At 40.3% G+C, this 17,686-nt stretch overlaps 1 protein-coding gene across 3 annotated transcripts in view; it reads left to right on the top strand.

Moving 5' to 3' along the window:
• Positions 1–4,241: 4,241 nt before the first annotated feature.
• Positions 4,242–17,686, top strand: part of ACAP2 (ArfGAP with coiled-coil, ankyrin repeat and PH domains 2) — a 151,005-nt gene continuing 137,560 nt past the window's right edge. For all 3 annotated transcript variants that reach the window (XM_068546477.1, XM_068546476.1, XM_068546478.1), the window contains exon 1: positions 4,242–4,513. In XM_068546477.1, coding sequence (XP_068402578.1) covers positions 4,461–4,513 — 53 coding nt within the window. In that variant the 5' untranslated portion in view covers positions 4,242–4,460. The remainder of the gene's footprint in view (positions 4,514–17,686) is intronic.

Raw genomic sequence — 17,686 nt, 5'->3', positions numbered from 1 at the left:
TCTGGTCACCATTTACCTCTGTGCTTTAGTCACATAGTTCTCTGTGATTAAAGGTCCTTGGAAAGACCTCCCACACCTTCTCTTGGATCTTACTTTTTCAAGATCCCTCATATCTGTGGAGGTATGAGAAACCTCATTTCCTTCACTGGGAGAAATGACCATCAGAGTATGAGTAGCCCCCTGTGCATGCCCCTGGCCCAGAACTAATCACATATTTCCCCCTCTGGTCAGATAGCTCTAGACGGGAGACACTGTTTATTTCACCTGTAAACCTCAGAGCCTACCACAGGGTTTGGCCAGAGTACATGCTCAGTGGATATTATTGAATGAAGAAGGAATGACTGAATGTTGAAATCTCCTTAGCTGAGGGTAGGAATTGGGGTTGGAAGACTGTGAGTGAGAGGCCAAAGTCTTGGATGAGAGTTTACTAGCTGTGCTTTATGGGACCTGGCCATCGACAGCTTCTTTTAGGGAAATTGCCTTGTCTAGTAGTCAGCTGTCCTGAATCCTGCATCCCGACACCATTCCTGTACAAATGATTAAGTTGAGTGATCCTGCCCTTCTATCAGCTTGCCAGGGACCTGCGTGACCTGTCATGAAAAGATGAGCTGGGTTAATCGGATTTTCTCCTGGGATCTGGGAATTGGAAAACAGATTAAAATGATAAGCTCCAGGAGCATAGGTTGAAAGGATACATCAAGAATTGTCAAGAAATATTTAGCAGAAGTTGCAGAGTGGCCTTGATACATTTTTATGACCTGTGCAATGTTTTATAATATTTTGAATGGGTTGCCAACGTTTGAGAATTGGAAGGTTTCACATTGAAATCTGGCTATTTGGTTTCTCTTGTAAAATTCAGAAGTCTGATATGGCAAAAACTGAAGCCAAGTAGAACACAGGGCACCTACTTTCCCCTTCACCATGGCCTTCCCCACGCCATATGCTCACACCTGGCCAGCTTCATTCATTTACATTATCTGCTTGGCCCCTATAGCCATCTGACAACCAACTTGTTGAAGGAACAAGTAGCAATGAGGGCTTATATGCAAGCCAGGTTCACAGGGGAACAGAATCCCTAAGAGAGCAAGGAGAAAACTGGTGGGAGTTGGGGAGTAGGTGAGAAAGAGAGAGGATACAGGGCTTCCCTGGTGGCGCAGTGGTTGAGAATCTGCCTGCCAATGCAGGGGACACAGGTTCGAGCCCTGGTCTGGGAAGATCCCACATGCCGCGGAGCAACTGGGCCCGTAAGCCACAACTACTGAGCCTGCGCGTCTGGAGCCTGTGCTCTGCAACAAGAGAGGCCGCGATAGTGAGAGGCCCGCGCACCGCGATGAAGAGTGGCCCCCGCTTGCCGCAACTTAGAGAAAGCCCTCGCGCAGAAATGAAGACCCAACACAGCCATAAATAAACAAATAAAATATTAAAAAAAAAAAAAAAAAAAAAAGAGAGAGGATACAGCTGCTAAGGGAGGGAAACCAGTGCCCAGAGATGCCTGAGTTTCTGGGCTTCTCAGTCCTAGTAACTGCTCATGGCTACCTTCATCATAACTCCCTTTTCTTGAGATAATTTGCAATGCAATTAGTCAGGCTAAGGGAGGGGGCTACTAGGAGATTGGTAGATAACAGCAATGGGGCAAGTAAGACAGTGGTTTATTTAGATGATATTAGCCTCAAAGAAGAAATTCTTACATGAAGGTGGAATATAAATTATAAGTTGCTGTCAAGAGTTAGACTCTTGCTGACTATGTATCCTGGTTCAGAAGGATCGGAGAGGGGGCACTGAACAACCTCTGCTCGAGAGGATGTATAGTCAAAAGTATTCTCAGAGGAAATCAGAAGCATTCTGGGAAGGGCTGTGGGTATGCAGGGTTCCAGAGGGTTTGGAGGAAGGAACTGGGAAGTCTGGGGAGAAGAAATTTGGAAGAGATTTAAGTTTTGATCATTTATATCATCTAAGAGTGTAGACTGGGCCTGGTAACTAACTTTCACTGTGTGTTGAAAAGAGAGGTCTGTATTTCAGCAAACAGAGAAGGCTTCCTGAAAGAGGTGGCATTTGAGCTGCGTTTTAAAGAGATGAAAAGGAAATGCTTCACAGGCAGACAGAGCCACAACTGTAAAGGCTGAATTCTAAAGGGAGAGTGGGCAGTTTGCAGTTAGAGTCTGGATCATGGGGCCTGAGTCACCTAGCTAGTTATTTTTGTATCTTGGGGCCTGGGTTTCCATTATTATAAGAATAATAATATTGTAATTCTTCTATTCTAAGACTCAATGTTCCTACCCTATCTCACTTTTAATATTTCTCAATTTAGGACGTATCTTACAATTGACACCCCAAAATGCTTGCTTTATCACAGGGCAAAGAAAAATTGTGACAGTGTTATCACTAACTAGGTATATGTAAATTTAGCCATCCACAGAAAGATGTTCATTTGATAATTAGCTTAGTTATTTGCATTGATGGTGCCATGCAGTTGAATTTTAATCTGAATCTCAAAGTGTCATGTTAGGTGTCTTCCAAAAGGTTATATTGTGTTGAGTCATTGAAACAATATGATATTGTATATACAGATTAGTTGTCATGCATATGGAATACAATTAAATGTAGAAATGGCCAACTCTCTAAATTTGACACAGAAGTTACAAATCTAGAAGAGGTTGTCTTGACTAACTGAAGTGTCTGAGGACACTGAATGTTTAACTGTCAATAGTTTCTAGTTATTAAGAGAAGCTGTGTAGATTCTAGGGATATGCAATTCAATTAAAAAAAGAAACCAAGTTTATAAACAAAGAAGAAACATATATAATGCATATATATTCTTTGAAATGTCTCAAAAGTATGCTGTTACTTTCTAAAGGTGAGGAAGAGATCAAGATATAACCATACGTTATGAAAAACAGCATGCCATCATGCTATACTTAACCAGATGGTCAAAAGGGTTATTATATAAGACTTTAGGCAGTGGAAGTGAGAAGACTTAAACCTAACCTCTGCTTATGGTACTGAAGAAGAAAGTGGTACAATTATGATAATAACCAACATTAACTGAATGATTACTTTGTGGCACTGTTGCCTTGAGTTCTTATCTATTCAGCCTCAGGACAACTCTATCAGATCGGTGGTGTTATCTTCATTTTGCAGTGAGAAAGCTAGCAGGTAAATCCAGGAAGTTCACCTCCAGAGCCACTATGCTGTTCTAACACCCTCCCTGTGCATTTTTACGGGTATGGTTTTTAGGTTGGGTTTAGAAGTATATACTTAAATACAATGTATCCATGGTACTTTTTATTACATGCCATGAATCCGTGGCATCTAAGAATCAGAAGTAGGGGATTGTGGGATTATTGTGGGGATCAGAAGATGAATATCTTACAGTGGCTCCTAGAAAAATCGTGTATCAGAGGGCAGGTGTTGCAAGTTGAGTAAATGAGCCTGCATTTTCAGAATCCTATCATCTTAGAACTGGCAAAGGCTACTGAGAGAAAGGCGTCAGTAAAGAGGAATGTTTTCTGTGGTTTTGAGAACGGTTCCTCCACACAAAACGCCCTGCCTCCCCTATCTGTCTAAATCCTTCTGATCTTTCCATGCCCACCCCAAATGCCAACTCCTTCTGAAAGTAGTCTCTGGTTATATGAAAATATATATCAATACATGGGAGATACTTTCAAATTATTACGTGATGAAGCCAGTAAGTGAAAGACGGATTTTATCATTAAAGTTACCCTCGCTCCTCTCCTGGCCTCAGTTTCTCTAAACTGAAAGGAAGTGGTGGCTTAGACCATCTCTTCCTTTTATGATCTCTACTCTTTTAACCTTTTCAGATTTCTGCCAAAGCTGTCTTGAAAAGCAACTCTCCTTCCTCAGACCTGCAGGCGGCGGCTCCTCCTTGTTGGCAGCTCAGCAGGGCGGGGCTGGAGAATCAGGAGAAGAGGCGGGGGCTCCGGGGGAAGCGCGGCGCGCAGCCACGTGACTTCCTTCCCAAGGAGCCTCAGCTGCCGGCCTCCCAGCAACCGGTTCGTCCCGCCTAACGACGCCCGCGCATCCTGGTTGGCCCTCGGGACGCTTTTGGTAAGGAGGCTCCCACGGTCGCGCCGCTCACTAGCTTCCGCTACCGTCGCTCAGGCGCGTTGCCCGAGCGCCCGCAGGCGGTGCTACCGGAAGCCCCTCCCATTGGCCGTCGTGTTCGTGGTTGGCTGGCTGCGGCTGTCACTCCGGGTCGTTTCCCTGAGGTCGGTCCTCTGCTGGGGGCGGGAGGAAGAGGGGCAGGACTGGGGCCTGACGAGTCGTCGCTGCTGCCGCCGTCTTCGCGGCTGCTATGACCAGCGGGCGAGGCGCCCTCCGCAGCTCTGCGCAGCGCTAGTCGCGGCCGTGCGCCAGCCATAGCCGTCTGGGTCCCCAGCGCAGCCGCTCCCGCGGCTCCCTCGGCTCTTCCAGCGCCGCCTGCGAGACGAGGCGGAGGCAGGATGAAGATGACGGTGGATTTCGAGGAGTGTCTGAAGGACTCGCCCCGCTTCAGGTAGCCGACGCGGCCGCCCGGCGCCGGGCAGGCGTCACCCGGAGCTGCCTCCCCCGGCGGTGGGGGCGTGAAAGGCAGCCCGCGGAACGCGCGGGAGGCCCCGTAGTCCGCGCCCTCCGACGGGGCAGGCTGCCGATGCCGTCGCTCCCGACCCGGAGAGGGCACGACAGCCCCGACTAGCCCTTCGTGAGGGGCGAGGCTGGGCCAGAGGAGGACGTTGCCTCCTTATCCCCCTTCCTCGCTTTCTGCCCGGGGCGGAGCGCCCGAAAGGCGGGGCGCACCAGCTCCGGGGAACTGGGGTGCAGCCGTGTCCCCGAAGACTCGTGCCCTTTGCGGAGCGCGCTCTCGTTCTCTTCCTCTTGCCGCTCGTCCTTTCCCTTTCCTTCCGCTGCTTCTTCGTTTCCACCCCCACCCCAGCCCCTCTTTGAGGGAGCTTGCAGGGCACCCTCCTGCAGTTCACTTAGTTCCTCTTACGCCGAGGAGGAAGGAGTGGGGGGCGAACTGGGATGTCGATTTCTGCTGCTGGCGTGTCCCCTGCCAGGGGTGGTGCTCCTCGGAAGGCGCTGGCGGTTGATTTTGCACGGGAGTCGGGGGTGGGAGTGCTTTGACCAACCGCATTCTGTCCACCTTGGTCCGAGACTGTAGGCTTTTCTTTACACCTAAGCTCTTTGGAGGGGCACCGCTGTCGAGAGGTGCCGGGCTGAGGGGTGAGGACTAGGAGAAACAGTGCATTTCTGTTTTGAGAACGGAAGTAGGAGGGCCTTGAAGATGGCATTTCTGTTCCTCTTCCAGCAGCGTCGGCCCGGGAGGGCCCCGATCACCGTCGGATGCTCCCAGTGGATCTGTCACATAAACTGACGAGGTGGCACTCCGATTCACATGGGCTGGCCTCCCTGCCTTGAGAGAGGCGGCAGTCCTGAGGGTGTCCAGAGCACAGACTCTTTCGGTTTCGGGCATCGTAGGAAACTCTTGAATTGTTTTGGAGAATGGAGTTTTGCTAGGTTGTGTTTTACAGTGCATTTATAGGGTTGTCCTTAGGCCTTAAAAATAAGGCCTTTAGAACTTCCGTTAGATAGTGACGTGTCTTGAAAGCGTCCCCTGACCATTGATGTGTGTGTGCCCGCTGATCTCTAGGCCAAGCCTGGGTTGTAAATTCCTGCATCCTCTGCCTGGGAACTAACTGTTCTCATCGTTATCACTGTTAATTTCATTTGCCATTTTCTTTTCAGTGAAAAGCAAAGAAAACTATTGTAAAACTAAGGAACTCCTAAGAGAATGTCCTTTGATTTTTTTTTTTGTTTGTTTTTTGGTGTTAATTTTGTTTGGAGCTTAGGGCTGTTGCTTGTAAAAACGTGCACCTGGTTTGATTGCTATTGTTGGTATTAGTTTTTAAAACATATTGTGCATGATTTGATGGACTCAGAGGAGAGACAAATGGATTGTTTAGGACAGCTTTGCAAGTTAGATTCCAGGACTGTGTGGCAAAGGAAGTAATTTTTAAAGTGTACCTTAAAAAGTTCTACTTTTTTGGTGAAATTGTTGTTAATATTACTGGGCAATGAGGTAATCACGGCACTTTTTACCTAGAGAATGTGGCTTTGTGCTCAGTTTGTTTCACAGTTTAAATTTCATTAAAAAAAAAAAAGTTGAGAGAAGTGATTTGGAAATGCTTCTAATCCCTGGTGTTGGTCACAAACCATGTGCTGTCTTTGTTTTTAAAATAAAAGAATCATTGAATATAAAATAAGAGGAAAAGATACTGATTAAGTCGTATGGAATATTATAGTGAATATAGTGAATATTATAGTGAATAGTTTGTTAGACTTGAATGTAATTTCTATTGTATATTAATTAGGATGTTAGGGATTTTCTAGAGTTGTTTCCGGTATTCCAGTTGCTGTTGGCTGCAAATTGGGAAGACAAACCAAGATTCAGAGAACTCCAGTATCTTGTATACATTTGTGAGACTAGATTAAATCTGCAATAGAGGCAAGAATGCCAGTAAATAAAAGTCTCATCATTCACACTCCTAATTTTTACAGTTTTCCTATAATCCCATTACTGTGTAGGTTTCTGTAGCATTTGAAAATAATGTTTCAGAAGTCTTTTTATTCACATGCCTTATGTATAAGCGAAACTTGTAAAAGCATTGTGCACTTTATGAGTGATATATTGAAGTGTTTGTATCAAAAGAGAAGATTTGTGGCGGCTGGGCTTCTTTTGACAGCAAGGCAGCTGTACTATTTATTCCTTGTAGTGTCCTGATCTACTGTGCTGCTTTAAATCTAATTCCTATTTTTATTATCCTTCACAAATGAATCTTGTGGCGTTTAAGTATGGTATGTGGTATGTGGACATAACTGCCTTGAATGTTGTAGAATCAACGTAAATGGCAGCTCTTGCTGAAGAAAAATTTCATCAGTGTTCAAGCTTCAGACATTAATTTTCCTATTAAATTGGTAAGGAAAACAGGAGGAAGACTGGTTGAAATAGGGAGAGAAGGATGTTGCAGTTGCAACATTGTTTTTAGTAATTTGAATAGTCAGTGGTTACTTTTACATTCCTGTGAACATTTTGTTTTGTTTTTAGATTGGAAGGCACATTTCATTGTGTAATTTTGGGTTCCCTTCTTAGTTTTTTAAAAAACCAGTCTAAAGTTCAAAATCTTGTTCATTTAAAATCTGCAGGAAAGTGAATGCATCTAAGTAAGGGTACTTTTTTAAAGTCGGAATTATCCATTTTGACAAACATTTGTTGAAGAAGTTTGAACTTGTTTGGGCCCTAAATTGTAAATTTGTAAAATTTTTATAAAAATTGTGCTTTTTCCTTTATATAAACATATGGTTCACTCAGGAAGTGAAATTTTGTTTGAAATAAAAAGTTGAATTAGCGCTTTTTCTAAAAAAGAAATTTATTTATTTTTTGGCTGCTTTGGGTCTTAGTTGCGGCACGCGGACCTTTTGTTGTGGCGTGCAGGCTCTTCCTTGCGGTGCACGAGCTTCTCTCTAGTTGTGGCGTGCGGGTTTTCTCTCTCTAGCTGTGGCACGTGGGCTCCAGGGCGCGTGTGCTCTGTAGCTGTGACGCGTGGGTTCCCGAGCGCGTGGGCTCTGTAGTTTGCAGCGCGTAGGCTTTCTCGTTGAGGCACGCGAGCTCCGCAGTTGGCGGGCTTAGTTGCCCCGGGGCATGTGGGATCCAACCGGAGTTCCCTGCCTTGGAAGGCAGATGCTGTACCACTGGACCACCAGGGAAGTCCCAAGTGCTTTTTGACTTGTGGAAGATTTTTGCTCTAATTCATTCCTCAAATATAAAAATATTGAGTCTTTATCGGATACGTTTATTTTTTATCCTTTGAACAATGTTTATTTTGTACCGTTCTGAAGGTTTATTGTTTGATTCTATTTCAGATATGATCCTTGTTCAGCAACTTAGGATAAAAATCTTAAAAAGATGTTTTAGGGTGAAAGGTTTTAATGGTTGAAAGACATTGGAATAAATAAATAAATTCACACATAAGCGTGTGTGCGCTCAACACATAAGCGTGTGTGCACGCACACACATACATATAATGTCTTGCTCTTAAGCTGGTGCCAATCCTGGCTGGTTTGTCTCTTTACCTTCCATATTTAGAACAGGTACACTCTTAACAATTGGTACTTTATATACATGGAAAATACAGTGGGCAAGAGATGAAGCAAAATGTGTTTTTATTTCAGAAGTGGTAGAATGGAATTATAAAGTATCAGTAGTTTTATCATGAACCAAAATACAGGAACCCAGCTACTCCTCATTGCAGCTTCTAATTCCTCATTTAATGTAGTACCAGCTTAAGTTGAAATAAGGAAGAACAAGCTTTTATAACATACCAGACCTTATACTAGATGCTTTTATAGCTACCATCTCATTTAATACTAAAATATATTATGATGTAGCAACTATTATCTTTGTTTTTAAAATGTTTAAAAAAATACCAAACTGGATATTTTGAGAAGTTAAACTGACTTCTTAATGGTGGACTTTCAAGTGGTGGACTTGGAAGTGAATTCACTCTTTTTACTCCATCTCTCGAGCCACAGGCTTTATTGCATTAATTAAATTTGCATTAAGTGTGTGTATGGTGTCTTTTATAATACAGAAGTTTAAAAACTGGCTTTCGTGTATTCCCTAGAAAAGTGTTCCCATTCCCATTATTATAGGATATTTTCTATTTTTAGCAATTTTTAGTTTCATGTAATGCAGCTGGATTTAGTTTTGAGTGTGGGAGATGATCCTATTTTATTTTCTTCCTAATGGAAGCCCTGGTCCTAATACCTTTTATTGAATAATCCATCCTTTCCCCATTGATTTAAAATTACACACATACGTGCATATACAAATATGTATACGGACATGGGTCTTTTTCTGGATTCTACTCTTTTGTACCAATGTAATTTTTTGTTCTCCTGCAAATATTGTTAATATATTAGTTGTAAAATTTTATAGTCTGTTATGATATCCGGTGGGACAAGTTTTCCTTTGTTACTGTTTTTTCCAAAAATTTAATGGCTATTCTTGAATATTTTGTCTATATAATAGCTTCTTCAATTTCAGAAGAGGTTATGTCTTTCTATGTATTTTGGCCTTATTTACTTAAAACTTTTTATTATGTAAAATTTCAATGATGATCCAACTACATGCTGTTTATTAGAGAAATACTTTAGATTCAAGGATACAAATAGGTTGAAAGTAAAAAGATAGAAAAAGATAAACAGTGCAAGCAGTACCCAAAAGACAGCTGGAATGGCTATACTAATATCAGATAAAATAGACTTTATGACAAAAATTACTAAAGATAAAGGACGTTTTATAATGATAAAAGAGTCAATCCATCAGGAAGACATATACTTATAAACATATGCACTTAATATAGCCTCAAAATACATGAGGCAAAAATTGACAGAATTGAAGGGAGAAATAGAAAATCCAACAATAATAGAGACATAAATACTTTCAATAATGGGTAGAACAACTAGGCAGATGGTCAACAAGGAAATAGAAGATGTGAATAACACTATAAACCAAAAAAAGATTTAATAGATATCTATAGAACACTTCATGCAGCAATAGCAGAATTCATATTCTTCTCCAGTACACATGAATACATTTTCTAGTACAGACTGTATATTAAGGCATTAAACAAGCTTCAGTAAATTCAGAAGGATTGAAATCATGAAAAATATGTTCTTTGACCACAATGGAATGAAATTAGAAGTCAGTAACAGAAGGAAATCTGAAAAATTTATAAATACTTGAAAATTAAGCGACGCATTCCTAAATAACCAGTGGATCAAAGAGGAAATCACAAGGAAATAAGGAAATACTTTCAGACAAATGGAAACGAAAGTACAACGTACTAAACTTATGGGATGCAGCTAAAGCAGTGCTTAGAGTGAAATTTATACCTACGAACACCTATATTAAAAAGAAGAAGGATCTCAAATCAATGATCTAACCTTCCATCTTAAGAAACTAGAAAAAGAATAGCAAACTAATCTCAAAGCAGGGAAAGGGAGGAAATAAAAAAGACTAGAGCAGAAATAAATGAAAATGGAGACTAGTACAACAACTAGAGAAAATCAATGAAACCAGAAGTTGGTTATTCATAAGGATCAACAAAGCTGACAAGCCTTTAGCTAGACCAAGAAAAAAAAGGAGAAGACTCAAATTTCTAGATTCAGGACTGAGAGAGGGGACATCATTGCTGTCTTACAAAAATAAGAGGGATTATGAGAGAATACTATGAATAATTCTCAGACAATAAATTAGTTAAGCTAGATGAAATGGATATATTCCTAGAAAGACACAAACTACGGAAAATGGCTCAAGAAGAAATAGAAAATTTGAATAGACATGAGATTGAATTAGTAATCAAAAAGCTTCCTCAAAAGAAAAGCCCAGGGACTTCCCTGGTGGCGGAGTGGTTAAGAATCCGCCTGCCAATGCAGGGGACACGGTTTTGATCCCTAGTCTGGGAAGATCCCACATGCCGCGGAGCAGCTAAGCCCATGCGCCAGAACTACTGAGCCTGCGTTCTAGAGCGCACGTGCCGCAAATACTGAAGCCCGCGTGTCTAGAGCCTGTGCTCCGCAACAAGAGAAGCCACCGCAATGAGGAGCCCATGCACCGCAACCAAGAGTAGCCCTTGCTTGCCACAACTAGAGAAAGCCCACGCACAACAAGGAAGACCCAATGCTGCCCAAAAGAAAAAAAAAAAGAAAACCCCAAGCCAAGATGGCTTCACTGATGAATTCTATCAAATGTTTAAAGATGAATTAACAACAGTCCTTCATAAACTCTTCCAAGAAACAGGAGGAAGGAAGTGTCGCTTCCCAACTGATTCTATGAGGCCAGTATCACCCTGCTACCAAAGCCAAAGATATCACAAGAAAATTACATACCAATATCTGTTATGAATACAGGTATTAAAATCCTCAACAAAATATCAGCGAACCAAATATAGCAATATATAGAAAGGATTGTACACCACGACCAAGTGGGATTTATCCCAGGAGTACAAAAATCAATCAATGTAGTAAACCGTATTAATAGAACAAATGATGCAAACCACATAATCATCTTAATAGATACAGAGAGAGCATTTGACTAAATCCAGCCCACTTTCATGATGAAAATACTCAATAGTGATGAATTGGGCGATTGGGATTGACGTGTATACACTGATGTGTATAAAATTGATGACTAATAACCTGCTGTATAAAAAAATAAATAAAATTAAATGAAAAAATTAAAAAAAAGAAAATATTCAATAAATTAGGAATAGAAAACTTCCTCAACCTGATAAAGGACATGTATAAAACACTCTCAGCTAACATCATACTTAATGGTGAAAGACAAAGTTTTTCTCTAAGATCAAGAGAAAGTCTGTTCTTCCCACTTCTATTTAGCAGTGTGGTGGAGATTGTAGCTAGAGCAGTTAGGCAAGAAAGAAAAATAAAGGCATACATATAAGAAAAGAAGTAGTAAATCCATCTCTACTTTTAGATTATATACAGTTGTCTCTTGGTATCCATGGGGATTGGTTCCAGGACCCCTGTGCATATCAAAATATGTGAATACTCAAGTTCCTTGCATAAAATGGTGTAGTATAGTCAACCCTCTTTATCTGCGGGTTCTGCATCCAAGGATATGGAGGGCTGACTGTATCTAGTACATAGAAAATCTTAAGGAATGCACAAAAGTCAGATAGAACTAATAAGTTCAACAAGGCCGCAGGATACAAGATCATTGTCAGAATATACCACAGTTTATTTATGCATTCACCTACCAGAGGACATCTTGGTTGCTTCCAGATTTTGGCAATTGTGAATAAAGCTGCTATATACATTTGTATGCAAATGTTTGTGTGGACATAAGTTTTCCACTCATTTGGGTAAGTACCAAGGAGCACAATTGCTGGGTTGTATGGTAAGTATTGCCAGAGTATATTTAGTTTTATAAGAAACCCCCAAACTGTCTTCCAAAGTGGCTGTGCCAGTTGCATTCTCAAGAGCAGTGAATGAGAGTTCCTGTTGCTCTACCTTCTCACCAGCATTTGGTGTTGTCAGTATTTTGGAGTTTGGCCATTCTAATAGGTGTGTGGTGGTATCTCGTTGTTTTAATTTGCATTTCTCTGATCACATATGATGTGAGCTTGTTTGTCATCATATGCTTATTTGCCATCTGTATATCTTCTTTGTTAAGGTGTCTTTTAAGGTCTTTGGCCCATTTTTTAATTGGGTTGTTTGTTTTCTTATTGCGTTTTAAGAGTTCTTTGTATATTTTAAAGAACAGTCCTATATTGGATATGTATTTTGGAATTTTTTTTCCCCAGTCTGTGGTTTGTCTTCATTTTCTTGATTCCCTTTATTTTTGATATGGAAATTCCCTCTGTCTTTCATGTATTGGGTTTACTGTTCTTGATTTTCATGTTGTTGCCTTTTCTATTTACTTATTTTGGCAGAGTGCAGTTGCCACTACCCTCCCTTGAAAAGGTGCATTTTATTTTTTCCTTTTAGACTTTACCTGTTTGGAAATGTTTGTAGGTTTGTAGATTGAAACCATTTTCTCTCAGAATTTGCAGGCATTGCTCTATTTTCTTCGGGTTTTCAGTGTTGTTGTTGACATGTGGTGCTGTTTTTATTTCCTGATTCATTTTTTGTCCCTGAAGTTTTTTTAGATTTTTTCTTTGCTACTGGTATTCTGAAATTTCATGATGATGTGCCTTTGGGTGGGTCTTTTTAATTTATTGTCTTGGACACGTACTTTCAATCTGAAAACTCATGTGTTTTAGTTCTGAGGAATCTTATTATTTCTTTGATAGTTTCTTTTCCTCTTTTCTTAACCTGTTATTTTTATATTCATATTTAGAATGAATCCTCTAATTTCTTTTTTCTCCCCTTTTCTACTTCTTTGTCTTTTTGTTCTACTTTCTGGATGATATATCCAAATTATTTACTAATCCTAGTTTTCAAGAATTCTTTCTTACTATGAATATTCCTTTTTAATGTCAACCCATTCTTCAAGAGCTTTCCTTGTACATCTGAAGAAATTAGTCATAGTCAACAATTTTTTTTCCTCTCAGAATTACCTTTTCTCTAAGGTTTTTGTTTGTTTGTTTGTTTGTTGTTTGTTTTGGTCTCCTTTTAGAAGTTTTCCTTAATGTGTTTCTGTGGACCCTTGGCTCTCTGTTTACATCAAAGAATGAGGCACTTAAAAAGTTATTGGAAGTATGGTATATTTTGTTATAGCTTGTTGACTGGTGAGTTTCACTACAGGGCAGTATTTTCATTGGGACCACTCCCAAATGTCAGTATCTTTAGGTCTTTTCTTATTTATCTGACATGTCCTTAAAGAGCCATCTTCTGCCTGGTAGATAGAGCGTAAGTGCTGAATTTCAGGGAACTGAGCTAGGGAAGGGGCTGGGGAAGGGCTGTGGGGTAGAGACTTCTTACTGAAGTTTCTCTCTCATAGGGGATTTTTTTTTTTTTTAAATAAATTTAATTTATTTTATGTTTTATTTTATTTTTGGCTGTGTTGGGTCTTCGTTGCTGTGCGCGGGCTTTCTCTAGTTGTGGTGAGCGGGGGCTACTCTTCGTTGCGGTGCACAGGCTTCTCATTGCAGTGGCTTCTCTTATTGTGGAGCACGGGCTCTAGGCGTACAGGCTTCAGTAGTTGTGGCACATGGGCTCAGTAGTTGTGGCTCGCGGGCTCTAGAGCGCAGGCTCAGTAGTTGTGGTGCACAGGCTTAGTTGCTCCGCGGCATGTGGGATCTTCCCGGACCAGGGCTCGAACCCGTGTCCCCTGCATTGGCAGGCAGATTTGTAACCACTGCACCACCAGGGAAGGCCGTCTCATAGGGAATTTTTAACTGAGTTTTAATCAATACTTTTGATTTAATTATGTAAACCTTTACAGAAAATAAAGCTCCCATCTTTTGTCAGGGTCAGGGAGGGGTAGTCATATCAGGTTGGAGGAGTGGAATGAGGATCTGAAGAGTCTCGTTGCTCCTTATGAGTATAAGATTTCAACTAATCCTGTTTTCACCCTCCCACCTCCTCCCACCTCCATCCCGGTATTTTGAGACATATGACATCTTCATGCCTCTAACCATTTGGGGATTCTGTATTGTGAATCTTCTTGCTTGACATTGGCTTCACAAGTGTACTTTGAAGACTTAGGTTTTGGCATTTTCTGGTCTGAGTTACTGTTCTTTTATTTGCTTTTCAGTTTCCAGAATTGTGTTGCTACTGTTATTGCTTCTGTTCTTTGTCCTGTGTATTAACCCGCCTTCCTTTTCTGTCATTTTAATTGGATTTTTTGAGAAAATGGAGATAAATGGATGTATTTGATCTGCTGTTGGTATGCAAAGCATAATTGCTACTGGAGAACACTCTTTTAGGGTAGTGAATGTGGACCAAGTATGTGGGCTCTGGAGGTTGATTACCTGTTTGACTTCTTTTTCACTTACTTGTTGTGAGACCTTGGGTAGGTTTCTTACTTTTACCTAGGCTCAGTGAGAACACTACTGCATTACTGAGAATTCAAAATGCTTTTCACCGAAGTAGGTGGGGAGTACCCACTTAATAATGCTAATTCCCCTTCCTCTTTCTCTTGTATCCTTGAAGAGAAGCTTGGATGATTTAGTTAAGGATGCAGGCATTCCCATGTGGAAATAATAAGCTATCGGTTGGAAGCATCTAGAATGCATGAAGGATTAGGCATGTTACTTGTAAGTATGAAAATCATCTGTGTTGTGGATGATGAAACAATAAAAGTAGATGGACAGACTTCACTTTGTGGGAGAGCAGTAAAGGTCTTTAAAAAGGACCATGTGTAGATTTTATGTATAGAGTATTTAAGAAAGAAGAGTGAGCAAAAGAAGAATAGGAGGAGAAAAAACAACTGAAGGTACAGTGCCTTAAGGATTTAAATCCTGAATGATGACAGAGCAAAGGATAAGTGAAATGAGAGGTTGTAGAAGGAAACTACTATGAAGAAATGTACGTGTTTACTTGAGAGTACATGAAATCTGTTTCCATTGAATTATACCTACGATTTGGAGGTTAGACAGATGAGAAGCGATGCAAGTTAAACCTCTATAAAGATCTGGGTAAATGTGTACATGAAAAAATTCTCATAGAAGGAATTAACTTGATTGTAATCTTGTAGTAATTTGTACCTGAAATACATCAGGATTCTTTATTGAAATATAATCAGTTTTTCTGTTAAAAGTTTTTATATTTTCTGTGATGCCACAGACATACTCAAATTTAAATATAAATTTTTTCCCTGCTTAAAAAGTTATAGTTCAGTGTTGAAGTGTAAAAAAATGGTAAAATAGTTTAACCAAAGGCAGGCAATGGAGAATAGGCATTACTGTTGCAGGAAGGAGGACCCCTTCCAGGGCACGAGAGTGGGTTCTTGTCTAACACTCGGAAGTGAATTGTCCGAGGAGACACACATGCTGACAAAAAGCAAGAGACTTTATTGGGAAGGGGCACCCAGGTGGAGAGCAGGAGGGTAAGGGAACCCAGGAGGACTGCTCTGCCACGTGGCTTGCAGTCTCTGGTTTTACAGTGATGGGATTAGTTTCTGGGTTGTCTATGGCCAGTCATTCTGACTCAGGGTCCTTCCTCATGGTGCATGCATCGCTCAGCCAAGATGGATTACAGCGAGGAGGATTCTGGGAGGCTGGTAGAATATGGACTGGCATCACCTTTTGACCTTTACTGAATTCTTCTGGTTGGTGGTGGCTTGTTAGTTCCACGTTCCTTACCAGGACCTCCTGTCGCAAGATAACTCATTGGTGCCTGGCCAGGGTGGGTGGTTTTAGTCAGTGGTTCCCCTAACACTAGGGCAATTAATATCAAGGATTTAACTTTGTATGTATTCTAGAGTCACTTTTAGACAAAGATGTGAGCAAGTGTGTATACTTTTAAAGTTGACTCATATAAAATTAAAGTTGATGGGACTAATGATTTTAATTTTTTAGTTCTAGCCAGAAATGTGTGGGTTTTTTTTGTTTTTTGGCTGTACCTTGGGGCTTGTGGGATCTTAGTTCCCTGACCAAGGATTGAACCCAGGCCCTTGGCAGTGAAAGAGCAGAGTCCTAACCACGGAACCGCCAGGGAATTCCCCATGTTCATTTTTAAATAAACAAAACTTTTCCTTTTTTAAAAAATAGTTTTTAACTTGGAGATAATGTTGTTTTACTTTGATTTTCAATTTTCTGTTCAAAGGGAAGCTTTATAGTAAGTTAAAAATTCATTTCTATGAATTTTCAAATTAAAGTATTTAAACTAATGTAATAATAAAGAGACTAGATTTTATCGGTTATGGTCAGGTAATAGTTTTATATGAATAAAATGAATTAAGATACTTCCTAGCACATTTATCATTTAATTTGAAGACCTCTTTTGGCATTTCTTTCAGGTTTTATGGGCTGGCTAAGAGCCATCTCTGTTTGTCTGAAAAAGCCTTTGTTTTTCTTTGATGTTTGAAGGCTATTTTCCCAAAGCATAGAATAGTAGGTTGGGTTTTTTTTTTAAAGCACAATGCCATTTCATTGTCTCTTGTTTATGTTTTTTATGTTTTTATCATTTACGTTACAAGTTTGTTTGCTTATTGTTGCTCTTTGGAGCATAATGTGTCTGTTTTCCTCTGGCTGCTTTTAAGATTTTTTTCTTTGACTGGTTTTCAAGCAGTTTTACCATGATGTGTAGGTGTGGTTTGTGTCGTATTCATCCTGCTTGGGGCTTGTAGGGTTTCTTCAATACATGGGGTTTGTAGAGAATCTTTCATCCATTTGTAAAATTCCTGGCTATTATCTCTCTTATATGTTGCCTCTGCTTCACTTCTTCTCTTCTTCTGGGACTCAATTCCACATATGTTAGAATTTTTTTTCCTGTGTCTTAACATGTCTCTTGTTCTTTTTTGAAATATTATTCTTCATAGAGATATAGGATATTTTTATTGATCTGTATTCCCTCATCTTCTGCGGTGTATAAACTGCTGTTAAACCTGTCTGTGCAGTTTTCAATTGTATCTTTTCACTTTTGGAAATTTCATTTGGTTTTCTTTTTTATAGATTCTTGTTCTTTGGTGAAAATCGCTAACTCTTCATCTGTTTCTTGCAGGTTTTTCTCTAGTTTCATGAATAGATTAATTATTGCCACTTTTAAGTCACTATCTAATAAAACCAATATCTAGGTCATCTGTGGGTCTGTTATTGTTTGTTTTGTTGTTGTTGTTATTTAGTTCTTTCTTTTGGTGGTCCCAGTTTTTAACTTCATGCTATACATTGTATTTGAAAAACTGTAGATGCTCTGGATGATATTATCTTTCTCCAGAGAGGGTGAATTCTTTCCTTTGTTAGGTGGACAGTGTGGCAGATGATCATCCTAGTCCAGTCACTGAAGAAGCTTTGTCAGTTTCCTATTGCTGCTATAACAAATTATCCCAAATTTAGTGGCTTAAAACAACACAAGTTTATTATTTTACAGTTCTGAGGGTCAGAGTTTCAATACAGGTCTCATTTAGCTAAAATCAGGTGTTGGCAGGGCTGCATTTCTTTCTAGAAGATCTAGGGAATAATCTTTATTTTTAAAATTTATTTATTTATTTATTTATGGCTGTGTT

The sequence above is a fragment of the Eschrichtius robustus genome, chromosome 6 (assembly GCF_028021215.1).
Source record: "Eschrichtius robustus isolate mEscRob2 chromosome 6, mEscRob2.pri, whole genome shotgun sequence".
Taxonomy (NCBI): domain Eukaryota; kingdom Metazoa; phylum Chordata; class Mammalia; order Artiodactyla; family Eschrichtiidae; genus Eschrichtius; species Eschrichtius robustus.
The sequence above is the reverse complement of the archived record's forward strand: the minus strand, read 5'-3'. Positions and strand labels throughout refer to the sequence as shown.